This window comes from Bufo gargarizans, chromosome 4, assembly GCF_014858855.1.
Source record: "Bufo gargarizans isolate SCDJY-AF-19 chromosome 4, ASM1485885v1, whole genome shotgun sequence".
Taxonomy (NCBI): Eukaryota; Metazoa; Chordata; class Amphibia; order Anura; family Bufonidae; genus Bufo; species Bufo gargarizans.
This window is the reverse complement of record NC_058083.1, coordinates 530,669,655-530,690,237: the sequence shown is the minus strand read 5'-3', so window position 1 is coordinate 530,690,237 and position 20,583 is coordinate 530,669,655. Positions and strand designations below refer to the sequence as shown.

The 20,583-nt window shown below is 45.6% G+C and overlaps 1 protein-coding gene across 1 annotated transcript in view; it reads left to right on the top strand.

Annotated features, from left to right (window-relative positions):
- Positions 1-12,846: 12,846 nt before the first annotated feature.
- The window catches only part of LOC122935556 (carbonic anhydrase 9-like), a 106,119-nt gene continuing 98,382 nt past the window's right edge, over positions 12,847-20,583 (top strand). Inside the window, exon 1 of the mRNA XM_044291325.1 lies at positions 12,847-13,016. Within this exon, the coding sequence (XP_044147260.1) occupies positions 12,908-13,016 (109 nt within the window). The 5' untranslated portion in view covers positions 12,847-12,907. The remainder of the gene's footprint in view (positions 13,017-20,583) is intronic.

Sequence of the window (20,583 nt, the reverse complement as noted above, 5' to 3'; positions counted from 1 at the left end):
GCTATAATAACCAACATTATCACCCCCACTGCTATGACCCCCATCATTATCATCCCACAGCTATGATCTCCACCATTATCACCCGACTACAATGATACCCACCATTATTATCCCACTTCTATTATCCCCACTATCAACCCCAATGCTATGATCCCCACCATTATCTCCTAACTGATATGGTCACCACCAATATCACCCCCACTGCTATGATCTCCACAGTCATGTCCCCCACTGCTATGATCCCTACAATTATCTCCTTACTACTATGCTCCCCACAATTATCATCCCAATGCTATGATATCCCCCATTATTTCTCCCACTGCTATGATCCCCACCATTATTTCCCAAACTGCTATAATAACCAGCATTTTACTGCCCGTTGCAATCATCCCCACAATGATCATCCCACTACTACAAGTACCACCATTAAAATCCCCACTGCTATGATCCCTACCATTATTTTCCCCACTGTTATGTTCCCCAACATTATCATCCCACTGCTATAATACCCACCATGATCACCCCCACTGCTATGATCTCCACCATTATCACCTCCACTGCTATAATAGCCAGCTTTATCACCTCACTGCCATGATCCCTACCATTATCACCTCACTGCCATGATCCCTACCATTATCACTTCACTGCTATGATCCCCACCATTATCACCTCACTGCCATGATCCCTACCATTATCTCCTTACTAATATGATCTCCACCATTATCACCCCACTGCTATGATCTCCACCATTATGTCCCCCACTTCTATGAACTCCACCATTCTCACCCCCACTGCTATGATCTCCACCATCATGTCCCCCACTGCTATGATCTCTACCATTCTCACCCCCACTGCTATGATCTCCACCATTATCACCCCCACTGCTATGATCTCCACCATCATCTCCCCCACTGCTATGATCTCCACCATCATCTCCCCCACTGCTATGATCTCCACCATTATGTCCCCCACTGCTATGATCCCCACCATTATCACTCCCACTGCTATGATCTCCACCATCATGTCCCCTACTGCTATGATCTCCACCATTATGTCCCCCACTGCTATGATCTCTACCATTATCACCCCCACTGCTATGATCTCCACCATTAACATCCCCACTGCTATGATCTCCACCATTATCACCCCCACTGCTATGATCTCCACCATTATCATCCCCACTGCTATGATCTCCACCATTATCACCCCCACTGCTATGAAATCCACCATTATCACCCCACTGCCATGATCTCCACCATTATCTCTCCCACTGCTATGATCTTTACCATTCTCATCCCCACTGCTATGATCTCCACCAGTATCCCCCCGCTGCTATGGTCACCACCAATATCACCCCCAATGCTATGATCTCCACCATTATCACCCCACTGCCATGATTTCGACCATTATCACCCCCACTGCTATGATCTCCACCGTCATGTCCCCCACTGCTATGATCTCCACCATTATGTCCCCCACTGCTATGATCTCTAACATTATCACCCCCACTGCTATGATCTCCACCATTATCATCCCCACTGCTCTGATCTCCCACCATTATCACCCCCACTGCTATGATCTCCACCATTATCTCCCCCACTGCTATGAAATCCACCATTATCACCCCACTGCTATGATCTCCACGATTATCACCCCCCACTGCCATGATCTCCACCATTATCTCCCCCACTGCTATGATCTCCACCATTATGTCCCCCACTGCTATGATCTCTACCATTATGTCCCCACTGCTATGAACTCCACCATTCTCACCCCCACTGGTATGATCTCCACCAGTATCCCCCCACTGCTATGATCCCCACCATTTTCACTCCCACTGCTATGATCTCCACCATCATGTCCCCCACTGCTATGATCTCCACCATTATGTCCCCCACTGCTATGATCTCTAACATTATCACCCCCACTGCTATGATCTCCACCATTTTCACCCCCACTGCTATGATCTCCACCATTCTCACCCCCACTGCTATGATCTCTACCATTCTCACCCCCACTGCTATGATCTCCACCATTATCACCCCCACTGCTATGATCTCCACCATTATCCCCCCCACTGCTATGATCTCTACCATTCTCCCCCCCACTGCCATGATCTCCACCATTATCACTCCACTGCTATGATCTCCACCATTATCTCCCCCACTGCTATGAAATCCACCATTATCACCCCACTGCCATGATCTCCACCATTATCTCCCCCACTGCTATGATCTTTACCATTCTCACCCCCACTGCTATGATCTCCACCATTATCTCCCCCACTGCTATGATCTCTACCATTCTCATCCCCACTGCTATGATCTCCACCATCATGTCCCCCACTGCTATGATCTCCACCAGTATCCCCCCGCTGCTATGTTCACCACCAATATCACCCCCACTGCTATGAACTCCACCATTATCACCCCACTGCCATGATTTCCACCATTCTCACCCCCACTGCTATGATCTCCACCGTCATGTCCCCCACTGCTATGATCCCTACAAGTATCTCCTTACTACTATGCTCCCCACAATTATCATCCCAATGCTATGATATCCCCCATTATTTCTCCCACTGCTATGATCCCCACCATTATTTCCCAAACTGCTATAATAACCAGCATTTTACTGCCCGTTGCAATGATCCCCACAATGATCATCCCACTACTACAAGTACCACCATTAAAATCCCCACTGCTATGATCCCTACCATTATTTTCCCCACTGTTATGTTCCCCAACATTATCATCCCACTGCTATAATAACCACCATGATCACCCCCACTGCTATGATCTCCACCATTATTACCTCACTGCCATGATCCCTACCATTATCACCTCACTGCTATGATCCCCACCATTATCACCTCACTGCCATGATCCCTACCATTATCTCCTTACTAATATGATCTCCACCATTATAACCCCACTGATATGATCTCCACCATTATGTCCCCCACTGCTATGATCTCTACCATTCTCATCCCCACTGCTATGATCTCAACCATCATGTCCCCCACTGCTATGATCTCCACCATTATGTCCCCCACTGCTATGATCTCTACCATTATCACCCCCACTGCTATGATCTCCACCATTATCATCCCCACTGCTATGATCTCCACCATTATGTCCCCCACTGCTATGATCTCTACCATTATCACCCCCACTGCTATGATCTCCACCATTATCATCCCCACTGCTATGATCTCCACCATTATCACCCCCACTGCTATGATATCCACCATTATGTCCCCCACTGCTATGAACTCCACCATTCTCACCCCCACTGCTATGATCCCCACCATTATCACTCCCACTGCTATGATCTCCACCATCATGTCCCCCACTGCTATGATCTCCATCATTATGTCCCCCACTGCTATGATCTCTACCATTATCACCCCCACTGCTATGATCTCCACCATTATCACCCCCACTGCTATGATCTTCACCATTATGTCCCCCACTGCTATGATCTCCACCATCATGTCCCCCACTGCTATGATCTCCACCATTATCACCCCCACTGCTATGATCTCCACCATTATCACCCCCACTGCTATGATCTCGACCATTATCACCACACTGCTATGATCTCCACCATTATCACCCCACTGCCATGATCTCCACCATTATCTCCCCCACTGCTATGATCTTTACCATTCTCACCCCACTGCTATGATCTCCACCATCATGCCCCCCTCTGCTATGATCTCCACCAGTATACCCCCACTGCTTTGGTCACCACCAATATCACCCCCACTGCTATGATCTCCACCATTATCTCCCCCACTGCTATGATCTCTACCATTATCACCCTCACTGCTATGATCTCCACCATTATCACCCCCACTGCTAGGAACTCCACCATTAGGTCCTCCACTGCTATGATCTCCACCATTCTCACCCCCACTGCTATGATCTCTACCATTCTCACCCACACTGCTATGATCTCCAACATTATCACCCCCACTGCTATGATCTCCACCACTCTCACTCCCATTGCTATGATCTCTACCATTCTCACCCCCACTGCTATGATCTCCACCATTATCACCCCCACTGCTATGATCTCCACCATTTTCACCCCCACTGCTATGATCTCTACCATTCTCACCCCCACTGCTATTATCTCTACCATTCTCACCCCCACTGCTATTATCTCCACCATTATCACCCCCACTGCTATGATCTCCACCATTATCCCCCCCACTGCTATGATCTCTGCCATTCTCACCCCCACTGCCATGATCTCTGCCATTCTCACCCCCACTGCCATGATCTCCACCATTATCACCCCACTGCTATGATCTCCACCATTATCACCCCACTGCTATGATCTCCACCATTATCACCCCACTGCTATGATCTCCACCATTATCACCCCCACTGCTATGATCTCCACCATAATGTCCCCCACTGTTATGATCTCCACCATTATCACCCCCACTGCTATGATCTCCACCATTATCTCCCCCACTGCTATGAACTCCACCATTATCCCCCTCACTGCTATGATCTCCACCATTCTCACCCCCACTGCTATGATCTCTACCATTCTCACCCCCACTGCTATGATCTCCACCATTATCTCCCCACAGCTATGATCTCTACCATTCTCACCCCCACTGCTATGATCTCTACCATTCTCACCCCCACTGCTATGATCTCCACCATTATCTCCCCACAGCTATGATCTCTACCATTCTCACCCCCACTGCTATGATCTTCAGCATTATCACCCCCACTGCTATGATCTCCACCATTATCTCCCCCACAGCTATGATCTCCACCATTCTCACTCCCATTGCTATGATCTCCACCATTATCTCCCCTACTGCTATGATCTCCACCATTCTTACCCCCACTGCTATGATCTCCACCATTATCACCCCCACTGCTATGATCTCCACCATTATCTCCCCCACAGCTATGATCTCCACCATTCTCACTCCCATTGCTATGATCTCCACCATTATCTCCCCTACTGCTTTGATCTCCACCATTCTCACCCCCACTGCTATGATCTTCACCATTCTCACTCCCATTGCTATGATCTCCACCATTATCTCCCCTACTGCTATGATCTCCACCATTCTCACCCCCACTGCTATGATCTCCACCATTATCACCCCCACTGCTATGATCTCCACCATTATCTCCCCCACAGCTATGATCTCCACCATTCTCACCCCCACTGTTATAATCTCCACCATTATGTCCCCCACTGCTATGATCTCCACCATTATCTCCCCTACTGCTATGATCTCCACCATTCTTACCCCTACTGCTATGCTCTCCACCATTATCCCCCCACTGCTATGATCTCCACCATTATCCCCCCCCCCCACTGCTATGATCTCCACCATTACCCCCCCCCCCCACTGCTATGATCTCCACCATTCTTACCCCCACTGCTATGCTCTCCACCATTCTCACCCCCCACTGCTATGCTCTCCACCATTATCCCCCCACTGCTATGATCTCCACCATTATCACCCCCACTGCTATGATCTCCACCATTATCCCCCCCACTGCTATGATCTCCACCATTATCTCCCCCACTGCTATGATCTCCACCATTATCCCCCCCCCCCCTGCTATGGTCACCAGTGCTGCTGTGTTATTCCCTATCGTGGATACTGTCCTTTCTTTGGACTTTTCTCTATAGACTCTGCTTCACCCGATTCTTCAAGCTGTGGTTGAATGAGTACAGAATGGGGTGAGGCCCTTTTATTAGGCTGTAGATAATATTTACGAGGGGGGTGTCGGGTGGGTGGGTCTCGCTCATAACAACTACTTGTTTAAAAAACACTTTAAAGGCAAATCTATATCATTCGGTGACAACAGGAATGGCCAGCTGTAACACTGACCTTGTCCTACTCTGGTGGAGGGGAGAGGGTTAATCATTAACCCTATCAACATTATCCTTCTTATTCACCTTTTACTTATCTGCAATAAACTTATCAACTGCCAGTTCTGAACACAGAGTTCCCTGCAGAGAAATCATCCAAGGGCTCGTCGGTCACTCCAGTAATGGCCGCCCCGCGGGTGGTTTGTATCTTATGAAACACTATTATAAACACCCAGAACCCGGGGCCCACATATTCTGCTCCACCTGCTGTGCCAGGGTCCCTCAGAGGAGTAATGACCCCAAAGTCCGCTCATTGTGTGGGAACTTGTCTCATATTACATCCAAATAAATGATGAAATCTGACTGGTTTCTGTGGGTGGCACCAACAACTTTCTCCCCTGGGACCGCAACAGAAGAAAGAACAACTCAACTGTGGAGATCAATCAGACTGGATCTAATCATTTCCACCATCTACACTGTGCTATTGGGGTGATCCCAGGGACTGTATATAATCATTTCCACCATTTACAATCTACTATCGGGGTGATCCCAGGGCCTGGATCTAATCATTTCCACCATTTTCACTGTGCTATTAGGGTGATCCCAGGGACTGGATCTAATCATTTCCACCATCTACACTGTGCTATTGGAGTGATCCCAGGGACTGGATCTAATCATTTCCATCATTTACAATCTACTATCGGGGTGATCCCAGGGACTGGATCTAATCATTTCCATCATTTACAATCTACTATCGGGGTGATCCCAGGGACTGGATCTAATCATTTCCATCATTTACAATCTACTATCGGGGTGATCCCAGGGACTGGATCTAATAATTTCCACAATTTACACTGTGCTATTGGGGTGATCTCAGGGACTGGATCTAATCATTTCCATCATTTACAATCTACTATCGGAGTGATCCCAGGGACTGGATCAAATCATTTCCATCATTTACAATCTACTATCGGGGTGATCTCATGGACTGGATCTAATCATTTCCATCATTTACAATCTACTATCAGAGTGATCCCAGGGACTGGATCAAATCATTTCCATCATTTACAATCTACTATCGGGGTGATCCCAGGGACTGGATCTAATCATTTCCATCATTTACAATCTACTATCCGAGTGATCCCAGGGACTGAATCTAATCATTTCCATCATTTACAATCTACTATCGGGGTGATCCCAGGGACTGGATCTAATAATTTCCACAATTTACACTGTGCTATTGGGGTGATCTCAGGGACTGGATCTAATCATTTCCATCATTTACAATCTACTATCGGAGTGATCCCAGGGACTGGATCAAATAATTTCCATCATTTACAATCTACTATCGGGGTGATCTCATGGACTGGATCTAATCATTTCCATCATTTACAATCTACTATTGGGGTGATTCCAGGGACTGGATCTAATCATTTCCACCATTTACACTCTATTATTGGGGTGACCATAGGGACTACATCTGATTATTTCTACCTTTCACATTTAACTTTTGATGTGATCCCAGGAAGTGGTTCTAATCATTATCTCCATTTATTATATACTATTGGGGTGATTCCAGGGACTGGATCAGATCATATCCACTATTTACACTCTACTATCGGGGTGATCCTACGGCCTGGATCTAATCATGTCCAACATTTACAATCTACTATCAAGGTGATTCCAGAGCCTGGATCTAATTATTTCCACCATTTACAATCTATCGGGGTGATCCCAAGAACTGGATCTAATCATTTCCACCATTTCCACTCTATTATTGGGGTGACTCCAGGGCCTGGATCTAATCATTTCCCCCATTTACAATCTACTATCGGTGTGATCCCAGGGACTGCATCTAATCATTTCCTCCATTTACAATCTACTATCGGTGTGATCCAAGGGACTGGATCTAATCATTTCCACAATTTACACTCTATTATTGGGGTGATTCCAGAGCCTGGATCTAATCCTTTCCACCATTTCCACTGTACTATTGGGGTGATCCCAGGGAATGGATCTAATCATTTCCACCATTTACACTATTATTCGGGTGATCATAGGGACAAGATCTGATCATTGTTACCTTTCACATTTTACTTTTGATGTGATCCCAGGAAGTGGTTCTAATCATTATCTCCATTTATAATATACTATGGGGTTGATTCCAGGGACTGGATCACATCATATCCACCATTTAAGCTCTACTATTGGGGTGATCCCACGGCCTGGATCTAATCAGGTCCACCATTTACAATCTACTATCAAGGTGATTCCAGAGCCTGGATCTAAAAATTTCCACCATTTACAATCTATTGGGATGATCCCAAGAACTGGATCTAATCCTTTCTACCATTTACTCTCTATTATTGGGGTGATTCCAGGGACTGGATCTAATAATTTCCATCATTTACAATCTACTATCGGAGTGATCCCAGGGACTGGATCAAATCATTTCCATCATTTACAATCTACTATTGGGGTGATTCCAGGGACTGGATCTAATAAATTCCACCATTTACAATCTACTATCGTTTGATTCCAGGGCCTGGATCTAATCATTTCCAACATTTAGACTGTACTATTGAGGTTATTCCGGGGCCTGGATCTAATCATTTCCACCATTTACATTCTACTATCGGGGTGATCCCAGGGCCTGGATCTAATCATTTCCACCATTTACAATCTACTATCGTTTGATTCCAGGGCCTGGATCTAATCATTCCCACCATTTACAATCTACTATCGTTTGATTCCAGGGCCTGGATCTAATCATTTCCACCATTTACAATCTACTATCGTTTAATTCCAGGGCCTGGATCTAATAATTTACAATCTACTATCGGGGTGATCCCAGGGACTGGATCTATTCATTTCCACCATTTACAGTCTATTATTGGGGTGATCCCATGGACTGGATGTAATCATTTCCACCATTTACACTGTTCCATTGGGGTGATCCCAGGGACTGGATCTAATCATTCCCACCATTTACAGTCTATTATTGGGGTGATCCCAGGGACTGGATCTAATCATTTCCACCATTTACAGTCTATTATTGGGGTGATCCCAGGGACTGGATCTAATCATTCCCACTATTTACACTGTTCTATTGGGGTGATCATAGGAGTAGATCTGATCATTTCAACCTTTTACATTCTACTTTTGATGTGATCCCAGGAAGTGGTTCTAATCATTATCCCCATTTATAACATACTATTGGGGTGATTCCAGGGACTGGACCAGATCATATCCACCATTTCCATTTCTACTATCAGGGTGATCCCATGGACTGGATCTAATCATTTCCATCATTGACGCTGTAATATTTGGGTGATCCTAGGGACTGGATCTAATAATTTCCACGATTTTTGCTCTACTTTTCGATTGATCCCAAGGACTTGATCTGATCCTTAATCCTATTTACACTTTACTATTGGGAAGATCCCAGGACCCGGTTCTAATCATTATCTCCATTTATAATATACTATTGGGGTGATCCCATGGACTGGATCTAATCATTTCCATCATTGACGCTGTAATATTTGGGTGATCCTAGGGACTGGATCTAATAATTTCCACGATTTTTGCTCTACTTTTCGATTGATCCCAAGGACTTGATCTGATCCTTAATCCTATTTACACTTTACTATTGGGAAGATCCCAGGACCCGGTTCTAATCATTATCTCCATTTATAATATACTATGGGGGTGATTCCAGGGACTGGATCACATCATATCCACCATTTAAGCTCTACTATTGGGGTGATCCCACGGCCTGGATCTAATCAGGTCCACCATTTACAATCTTCTATCAAGGTGATTCCAGAGCCTGGATCTAAAAATTTCCACCATTTACAATCTATTGGGATGATCCCAAGAACTGGATCTAATCCTTTCTACCATTTACTCTCTATTATTGGGGTGATTCCAGGGACTGGATCTAAAAATTTCCATCATTTACAATCTACTATCGGAGTGATCCCAGGGACTGGATCAAATCATTTCCATCATTTACAATCTACTATCGGGGTGATCTCATGGACTGGATCTAATCATTTCCATCATTTACAATCTACTATTGGGGTGATTCCAGGGACTGGATCTAATAAATTCCACCATTTACAATCTACTATCGTTTGATTCCGGGGCCTGGATCTAATCATTTCCACCATTTACAATCTACTATCGTTTGATTCCAGGGCCTGGATCTAATCATTCCCACCATTTACAATCTACTATCGTTTAATTCCAGGGCCTGGATCTAATCATTTACAATCTACTATCAGGGTGATCCCAGGGACTGGATCTATTCATTTCCACCATTTACAGTCTATTATTGGGGTGATCCCAGGGACTGGATCTAATCATTCCCACCATTTACAGTCTATTATTGGGGTGATCCCAGGGCCTGGATCTAATCATTTCCACCATTTACAGTCTATTATTGGGGTGATCCCAGGGACTGGATCTAATCATTCCCACCATTTACACTGTTCTATTGGGGTGATCATAGGAGTAGATCTGATCATTTCAACCTTTTACATTTTACTTTTGATGTGATCCCAGGAAGTGGTTCTAATCATTATCTCCATTTATAACATACTATTGGGGTGATTCCAGGGACTGGATCAGATCATATCCACCATTTCCATTTCTACTATCACGGTGATCCCATGGACTGGATCTAATCATTTCCATCATTGACGCTGTAATATTTGGGTGATCCTAGGGACTGGATCTAATCATTTCCACGATTTTTGCTCTACTTTTCGATTGATCCCAAGGACTTGATCTGATCCTTATTCCTATTTACACTTTGCTAATGGGGAGATCCCAGGACCCGGTTCTAATCATTATCTCCATTTATAATATACTATTAGGGAGATCCCCGGGACTGGATCTAATTGTTTTTACCTTTTACACTCTACTTTAGGAGGACATCCTGACCTTGAGCTGAAGGTGACAGTGAGGTAATGTCTGACGCTGTGACTACCAGGGACCCCTGTGAGGACGCCTGCTCTGGGGGCCACTCCGACATGTACTGTTGGTCCAGCTCCAGCAGTTTGTACAGTTTGTCCTTTGCCTCAGTCTATAAAGAAAGCTCAGGACTTTGCCTCAGTGTCGGTGCAAGGAGGGGAGGGAGTCACAGGAGGGTGCCGCTGTAGGTACATATATACAGGAGGGTGCTGCTGTAGGTACATATATACAGGAATGTGCTGCTGTAGGTACATATATACAGGAGGGTGCCGCTGTAGGTACATATATACAGGAGGTGCTGCTGTAGGTACATATATACAGGAGGGTGCCGCTGTAGGTACATATATACAGGAGGTGCTGCTGTAGGTACATATATACAGGAGGGTGCCGCTGTAGGTACATATATACAGGAGGGTGCCGCTGTAGGTACATATATACAGGAGGGTGCCGCTGTAGGTACATATATACAGGAGGGTGCCGCTGTAGGTACATATATACAGGAGGGTGCCGCTGTAGGTACATATATACAGGAGGGTGCCGCTGTAGGTACATATATACAGGAGGTGCCGCTGTAGGTACATATATACAGGGGGTGCCGCTGTAGGTACATATATACAGGAGGGTGCCGCTGTAGGTACATATATACAGGAGGGTGCCGCTGTAGGTACATATATACAGGAGGTGCCGCTGTAGGTACATATATACAGGAGGTGCCGCTGTAGGTACATATATACAGGAGGGTGACGCTGTAGGTACATATATACAGGAGGGTGCCGCTGTAGGTACATATATACAGGAGGTTGCCGCTGTAGGTACATATATACAGGAGGTGCCGCTGTAGGTACATATATACAGGAGGTGCCGCTGTAGGTACATATATACAGGAGGTGCCGCTGTAGGTACATATATACAGGAGGGTGCCGCTGTAGGTACATATATACAGGAGGGTGCCGCTGTAGGTACATATATACAGGAGGGTGCCGCTGTAGGTACATATATACAGGAGGGTGCCGCTGTAGGTACATATATACAGGAGGGTGCCGCTGTAGGTACATATATACAGGAGGGTGCCGCTGTAGGTACATATATACAGGAGGGTGCCGCTGTAGGTACATATATACAGGAGGGTGCCGCTGTAGGTACATATATACAGGAGGGTGCCGCTGTAGGTACATATATACAGGAGGGTGCCGCTGTAGGTACATATATACAGGGGGTGCCGCTGTAGGTACATATATACAGGAGGTGCCGCTGTAGGCACATATATACAGGAGGGTGCCGCTGTAGGTACATATACACAGGAGGGTGCCGCTGTAGGTACATATACACAGGAGGGTGCCGCTGTAGGCACATATATACAGGGGGTGCCGCTGTAGGCACATATATACAGGAGGGTGCTGCTGTAGGTACATATATACAGGAGGTGCCACTGTAGGTACATATATACAGGAGGGTGCTGCTGTAGGCACATATATACAGGAGGTGCTGCTGTAGGCACATATATACAGGAGGTGCCACTGTAGGTACATATATACAGGAGGGTGCTGCTGTAGGCACATATATACAGGAGGTGCTGCTGTAGGTACATATATACAGGAGGGTGCCGCTGTAGGCACATATATACAGGAGGGTGCCGCTGTAGGTACATATATACAGGAGGGTGCCGCTGTAGGTACATATATACAGGAGGGTGCTGCTGTAGGCACATATATACAGGAGGGTGCTGCTGTAGGCACATATATACAGGAGGGTGCTGCTGTAGGTACATATATACAGGAGGGTGCTGCTGTAGGTACATATATACAGGAGGGTGCTGCTGTAGGTACATATATACAGGAGGGTGCCGCTGTAGGTACATATATACAGGAGGGTGCCGCTGTAGGTACATATATACAGGAGGGTGCTGCTGTAGGTACATATACACACAGGTGCTGCTGCTGTGCACACCCACACACACACCCGTACAGGACGGACTCTGCTACATTCAGGAGGACGGCTCAGTGACCACATCCAGTGACCAGGAGACACCAGATCCCAGAACTCCCAGTAGACGCGGACACTGCCGGACATGGGGCTCTGGGGGCTGAGGTCTCTGCTGCTCCTCACCTGTTTTCTGGGGCCCCATGTAAGAGCTGAGGGATCCCAAGAAGATGAGGACCATGAAGCCCACCCATCAGGTAAGTCACCCTAATATGTGTCTCTCATGTCTTCTGTATGTGTCATATGAACCTCTGTTCATAGGCTTAGATACATCTTATCAGCAGATCACAATGAGGAGTGTAGTGTGAACCTCTGAGACTGTATCCCACATGTTAGGCTTAGATACAGTGGTGTCAGGGCTGCGGTGCTGTGTTCTCTGGTACTGTATCCCACATGTTAGGCTTAGATACAGTGGTGTCAGGGCTGCGGTGCTGTGTTCTCTGGGACTGTATCCCACATGTTAGGTTTAGATACAGTGGTGTCAGGGCTGCGGTGCTGTGTTCTCTGGGACTGTATCCCACATGTTAGGCTTAGATACAGTGGTGTCAGGGCTGCGGTGCTGTGTTCTCTGAGACTGTATCCCACATGTCAGGCTTAGATACAGTGGTGTCAGGGCTGCGGTGCTGTGTTCTCTGAGACTGTATCTCACATGTTAGGCTTAGATACAGAGGTGTCAGGTCTGCGGTGCTGTGTTCTCTGAGACTGTATCCCACATGTCAGGCTTAGATACAGTGGTGTCAGGGATGCGGTGCTGTGTTCTCTGAGACTGTATCTCACATGTTAGGCTTAGATACAGTGGTGTCAGGGCTGCGGTGCTGTGTTCTCTGAGACTGTATCCCACATGTCAGGCTTAGATACAGTGGTGTCAGGGCTGCGGTGCTGTGTTCTCTGAGACTGTATCCCACATGTCAGGTTTAGATACAGTGGTGTCAGGGCTGCGGTGCTGTGTTCTCTGAGACTGTATCCCACACCTCAGGCTTAGATACAGTGGTGTCAGGGCTGCGGTGCTGTGTTCTCTGGGACTGTATCCCACATGTTAGGTTTAGATACAGTGGTGTCAGGGCTGCGGTGCTGTGTTCTCTGAGACTGTATCTCACATGTTAGGCTTAGATACAGAGGTGTCAGGGCTGCGGTGCTGTGTTCTCTGAGACTGTATCCCACATGTCAGGCTTAGATACAGTGGTGTCAGGGATGCGGTGCTGTGTTCTCTGAGACTGTATCTCACATGTTAGGCTTAGATACAGAGGTGTCAGGGCTGCGGTGCTGTGTTCTCTGAGACTGTATCCCACATGTCAGGCTTAGATACAGTGGTGTCAGGGCTGCGGTGCTGTGTTCTCTGAGACTGTATCCCACATGTCAGGTTTAGATACAGTGGTGTCAGGGCTGCGGTGCTGTGTTCTCTGAGACTGTATCCCACACCTCAGGCTTAGATACAGTGGTGTCAGGGCTGCGGTGCTGTGTTCTCTGGGACTGTATCCCACATGTTAGGTTTAGATACAGTGGTGTCAGGGCTGCGGTGCTGTGTTCTCTGGGACTGTATCCCACATGTTAGGCTTAGATACAGTGGTGTCAGGGCTGCGGTGCTGTGTTCTCTGGGACTGTATCCCACATGTTAGGCTTAGATACAGTGGTGTCAGGGCTGCGGTGATGTGTTCTCTGAGACTGTATCCCACATGTTAGGCTTAGATACAGTGGTGTCAGGGCTGCGGTGCTGTGTTCTATGAGACTGTATCCCACATGTTAAGCTTAGATTCAGTGGTGTCAGGGCTGCGGTGCTGTGTTCTCTGAGACTGTATCCCACATGTCAGGCTTAGATACAGTGGTGTCAGGGCTGCGGTGCTGTGTTCTCTGAGACTGTAGCCCACATGTCAGGCTTAGATACAGTGGTGTCAGGGATGCGGTGCTGTGTTCTCTGAGACTGTATCTCACATGTTAGGCTTAGATACAGTGGTGTCAGGGCTGCGGTGCTGTGTTCTCTGAGACTGTATCCCACATGTCAGGCTTAGATACAGTGGTGTCAGGGCTGCGGTGCTGTGTTCTCTGAGACTGTATCCCACATGTTAGGCTTAGATACAGTGGTGTCAGGGAAGCGGTGCTGTGTTCTCTGAGACTGTATCCCTCATGTTAGGCTTAGATACAGTGGTGTCAGGGCTCTGGTGCTGTGTTCTCTGAGACTGTATCCCACACCTCAGGCTTAGATACAGTGGTGTCAGGGCTGTGGTGCTGTGTTCTCTGAGACTGTATCTCACATGTTAGGCTTAGGTACAGTGGTGAATATAAACTGAATAAAAAATAACTCGATACAGAGACTGAGTAGTACTTCCATACAGTCCCCAGGACTGTGACTGTGACAAGGGGACATCCTCTGCGTCTGGAGGAAAGAAGAGGACTCTTTACTGTAAGAGCAGTGAGACTATGGTCTCTATACTGTAAGAGCAGTGAGACTATGGACTCTTTACTGTAAGAGCAGTGAGACTATGGACTCTATACTGTAAGAGCGGTGAGACTATGGACTCTATACTGTAAGAGCAGTGAGACTATGGACTCTTTACTGTAAGAGCAGTGAGACTATGGACTCTATACTGTAAGAGCAGTGAGACTATGGACTCTATACTGTAAGAGCAGTGAGACTATGGACTCTGTACTGTAAGAGCAGTGAGACTATGGTCTCTATACTGTAAGAGCAGTGAGACTATGGACTCTGTACTGTAAGAGCAGTGAGACTATGGACTCTTTACTGTAAGAGCAGTGAGACTATGGACTCTATACTGTAAGAGCAGTGAGACTATGGACACTTTACTGTAAGAGCAGTGAGACTATGGACTCTATACTGTAAGAGCAGTGAGACTGTGGACTCTTTACTGTAAGAGCAGTGAGACTATGGACTCTATACTGTAAGAGCAGTGAGACTATGGACACTTTACTGTAAGAGCAGCGAGACTATGGACTCTTTACTGTAAGAGCAGTGAGACTATGGTCTCTATACTGTAAGAGCAGTGAGACTATGGACTCTGTACTGTAAGAGCAGTGAGACTATGGACTCTTTACTGTAAGAGCAGTGAGACTATGGACTCTATACTGTAAGAGCAGTGAGACTATGGACTCTGTACTGTAAGAGCAGTGAGACTATGGTCTCTATACTGTAAGAGCAGTGAGACTATGGACTCTGTACTGTAAGAGCAGTGAGACTATGGACTCTTTACTGTAAGAGCAGTGAGACTATGGACTCTATACTGTAAGAGCAGTGAGACTATGGACACTTTACTGTAAGAGCAGTGAGACTATGGACTCTATACTGTAAGAGCAGTGAGACTGTGGACTCTTTACTGTAAGAGCAGTGAGACTATGGACTCTATACTGTAAGAGCAGTGAGACTATGGACACTTTACTGTAAGAGCAGCGAGACTATGGACTCTTTACTGTAAGAGCAGTGAGACTATGGTCTCTATACTGTAAGAGCAGTGAGGACTATGGACTCTGTACTGTAAGAGCAGTGAGACTATGGACTCTTTACTGTAAGAGCAGTGAGACTATGGACTCTATACTGTAAGAGCAGTGAGACTATGGACACTTTACTGTAAGAGCAGTGAGACTATGGACTCTATACTGTAAGAGCAGTGAGACTGTGGACTCTTTACTGTAAGAGCAGTGAGACTATGGACTCTTTACTGTAAGAGCAGTGAGACTATGGACTCTTTACTGTAAGAGCAGTGAGACTATGGACTCTTTACTGTAAGAGCAGTGAGACTATGGACTCTATACTGTAAGAGCAGTGAGACTATGGACTCTATACTGTAAGAGCAGTGAGACTATGGACTCTTTACGGTAAGAGCAGTGAGACTATGGACTCTTTACTGTAAGAGCAGTGAGACTATGGACGCTTTACTGTAAGAGCAGTGAGACTATGGACTCTATACTGTAAGAGCAGTGAGACTGTGGACTCTTTACTGTAAGAGCAGTGAGACTATGGACTCTTTACTGTAAGAGCAGTGAGACTATGGACTCTTTACTGTAAGAGCAGTGAGACTATGGACTCTTTACTGTAAGAGCAGTGAGACTATGGACTCTATACTGTAAGAGCAGCGAGACTATGGAGCTCTCTGCCGGAGGAGGTGGTGATGGCGAGTACAATAAAGGAGTTCAGGAGGGGCCTGGATGTATTTCTGGAGTGTAATAATATTACAGGCTATAGCTACTAGAGAGGGGTCGTTGATCCAGGGAGTTATTCTGATGCCTGATTGGAGTCGGGAAGGAATTTTTATTCCCCTAAAGTGAGGAAAATTGGCTTCTACCTCACAGGTTTTTTTTTGCCTTCCTCTGGATCAACTTGCCGGATGACAGGCCGAACTAGATGGACAAAATGTATTTTTTCGGTCTTATATACTATGTTATTATGTTACTAATACCTCTATACAACTGAAACAAAACGACCATACACTGAATAAAAAATACCAGCATACACTGAACAAATACATAATACCTTCATCCATTGATGCACTGGGTGAATAATACCGTCACGGTCCCTCCGGTGACAGATTTCAGAAGATGAATGAGACTGGCTACACGTGAAGGGATCTAACAGTCTCTTTGGTTACTTTTGCTTCAGTTGCTGTTGTTGCTCACGACCATACCCCTTGTTTGAAGTGTAGCTTAGTGGTCATTACACCTCCCAGATACCATCTGACCTCACCCTTCTGGCTATGCGGTTGATAGCTTAATTTGGGTTTTGGAAGAGCTGGTGTGTTGTCAATTCTGAAGTTCGTGCTCGTCCATCTCTACAGAAGTTAAAGGGAAACTGGATTTTTGGTATAGAGCATAGGACATGGGTTACTAGATGGCCGCTAGCACATCCGCAATACCCAGTCCCCATAGCTCTGTGTGCTTTTATTGGGTAAAAAAACGATTTGATACGTATGCAAATTAACCTGAGATGAGTCCTGTCCCTGAGATGAGTCCAGCATGAAGGAGCCCAGCACCGCCCCACATCCTCCAAATCTCCTCCTTGCTCCCCGACGTCAGAAACCTAGAGAGCCGTAATCTCGCAATGCGCGAGCTAGCGCATGCGCAGTTTGTTCCCTGAGGCTGATGCCAGCACAGGGAAGGGACAGTATGACGACACTGCGCATGCACTAGATCGAGGATCGCAACATTACGGCGCTCTAGCTTTCTGACGTCAGTGAGCAAGGAGGAGATTCGGAGGATGTGGGGCGGTGCTGGGCTCCATCACACTGTACACGTCTCAGGGACAGGACTCGTCTCAGGGACAGGACTCGTCTCAGGGACAGGACTCGTCTCAGGGACAGGACTCGTCTCAGGGACAGGACTCGTCTCAGGGACAGGACTCGTCTCAGGGACAGGACTCGTCTCAGGGACAGGACACGTCTCAGGGACAGGACTCATCTCAGGTTAATTTGCATATGTATCAAATCATTTTTTTACACAATAAAAGCACACAGAGCTATGGGGACTGGGTATTGCGGATGTGCTAGCGGCCTTATAACAACCCATGTCCTCAGCTCTATACACAGAATCCCGGTGACAGGTTCCCTTTAAGTGTCTCGCTCCTTTGTATTTTAGTTTTTCCTTCCCATGAGACTAGACCTCAGGGAGACGCTGGTTCCTTCACTTGGGAAAGAATGGGTTGTCTCAAGCCCAGCCAATATCTATAGGGCCCTTCAGGGTTCCCAGGTCCTCTAGGCTACGTTGTATGGGCATTCCTACCTTCGAGGTGTGTCCATAAGATAGGAGTCAGGGCAAGGAGTAGGGTTATATAGGAGGTGACCCTATAGCTTTCCCTAGCATTGAGACATAGTGGCTTTTCCCTTCCCTCCTGTTGTTGGTGTGGTGTTCCCTCCCATACCTCATCCATCACAAATACTTGCATACACTGACTGAATAATACCTCCATACACTGATTGACTAATACCACCATACACTAACTGAATAATACCACCATACACCTACTGAATAAATAATACCACCATACACTGACTGAATAATACCACCATATACTGAATAAATAATACCACCATACACTGACTGAATAATACCACCATATACTGAATAAATAATACCACCATAAACTGACAGAATAATAACTCCATACACTGAGTGAATAATACCATCCTACACCTACTGAATAATAACATACACTGAATAAATAATACCACCATACACGGACTGAATAATACCTCCATAAACTGAGTGAATACCACCACACACCTACTGAATAATACCTCCATGCACTGACTAAATAATACCTTGATGCACTGATTGACTAATACCACCATACACTAACTGAATAATACTTACATACATTGACTGTATAATACCACTTTACACTGATGGATTAATTCCTCCATACACTGACTGTTTAATACTAACATTCACTGACAGAATAATACTACTGTACACTGAAAGAATAATACTACCGCACACTGACTGAATAATACCACCATACACCTACTGAAAAATACCACTGTACACATAACGAGTAATACCTCCATGCACTGACTGAATAATACTTCCATGTACTGGGCAGAATAGTACCATGATACATTGACTGATTAATACCTCCATACACTCACTGACTAATACTACCATTCACTGATGGAATAATACCACCAAACACTGATGGAATAATACGACCGTACACTGACTTAATAATACCATTATAGACTGAATAACACTGCCATACACTGACTGAGTAATACCACCACACACCAACCAAGTTTTACCTCCATGCACTGAATAAATAATACTTCCTTGCTCTGCCTGAATAATACATTCATACACTGACTGAATAATACCACCAGACTCTGACAGAATAAAACCAACGTACACTGAATGAATAATACCATCATAGGCTGACTGAATAATACCGCCATACACTGACCGAATAATACCTACAAACACTGAATGGATAATACCACCATATACTGACAGAATAATAACTCTATACACCTACTGAATAATCCCATCATACACCTACAGAATAATACCACCATGTACAGAAGGAGAAATACCTCCATGTACTGACCGAGTACTGAATGATGCCTCCATGCACTGAATGAATAATACCACCATACATTGACTGAATGTTACCTCCATAAAACTGACTAAATAATACCTCAATACACCTACAGGATAATTCCACCAGGCACTGACTGAATAATATCACCATATACAGAATGAGTAATACCTCCACGCACTGACTGAATAATTTCCATGTACTGACTGAGCAATACCTTTAAGCACAAACTGTATGATAACTCCATGCACTGCCTGAATAATACCTCCATACACTGAATGAATAATACCTCCATACACTGAATGAATAATACCTCCATACACTGAATGAATAATACCTCCATACACTGAATGAATAATACCTCCATGCACTTTTTGACTAATACCTCCTCCATACACTGACGGAATAATACCTTCATACACTGTTTGATTAATACTTCCATACACTGAATGAATAATACCTCCATACACTGAATGAATAATACCTCCATACACTGAATGAATAATACCTCCATACACTGAATGAATAATACCTCCATACACTGAATGAATAATACCTCCATGCACTTTTTGACTAATACCTCCTCCATACACTGACGGAATAATACCTTCATACACTGTTTGATTAATACTTCCATACACTGAATGAATAATACCTCCATACACTGAATGAATAATACCTCCATACACTGAATGAATAATACCTCCATACACTGAATGAATAATACCTCCATA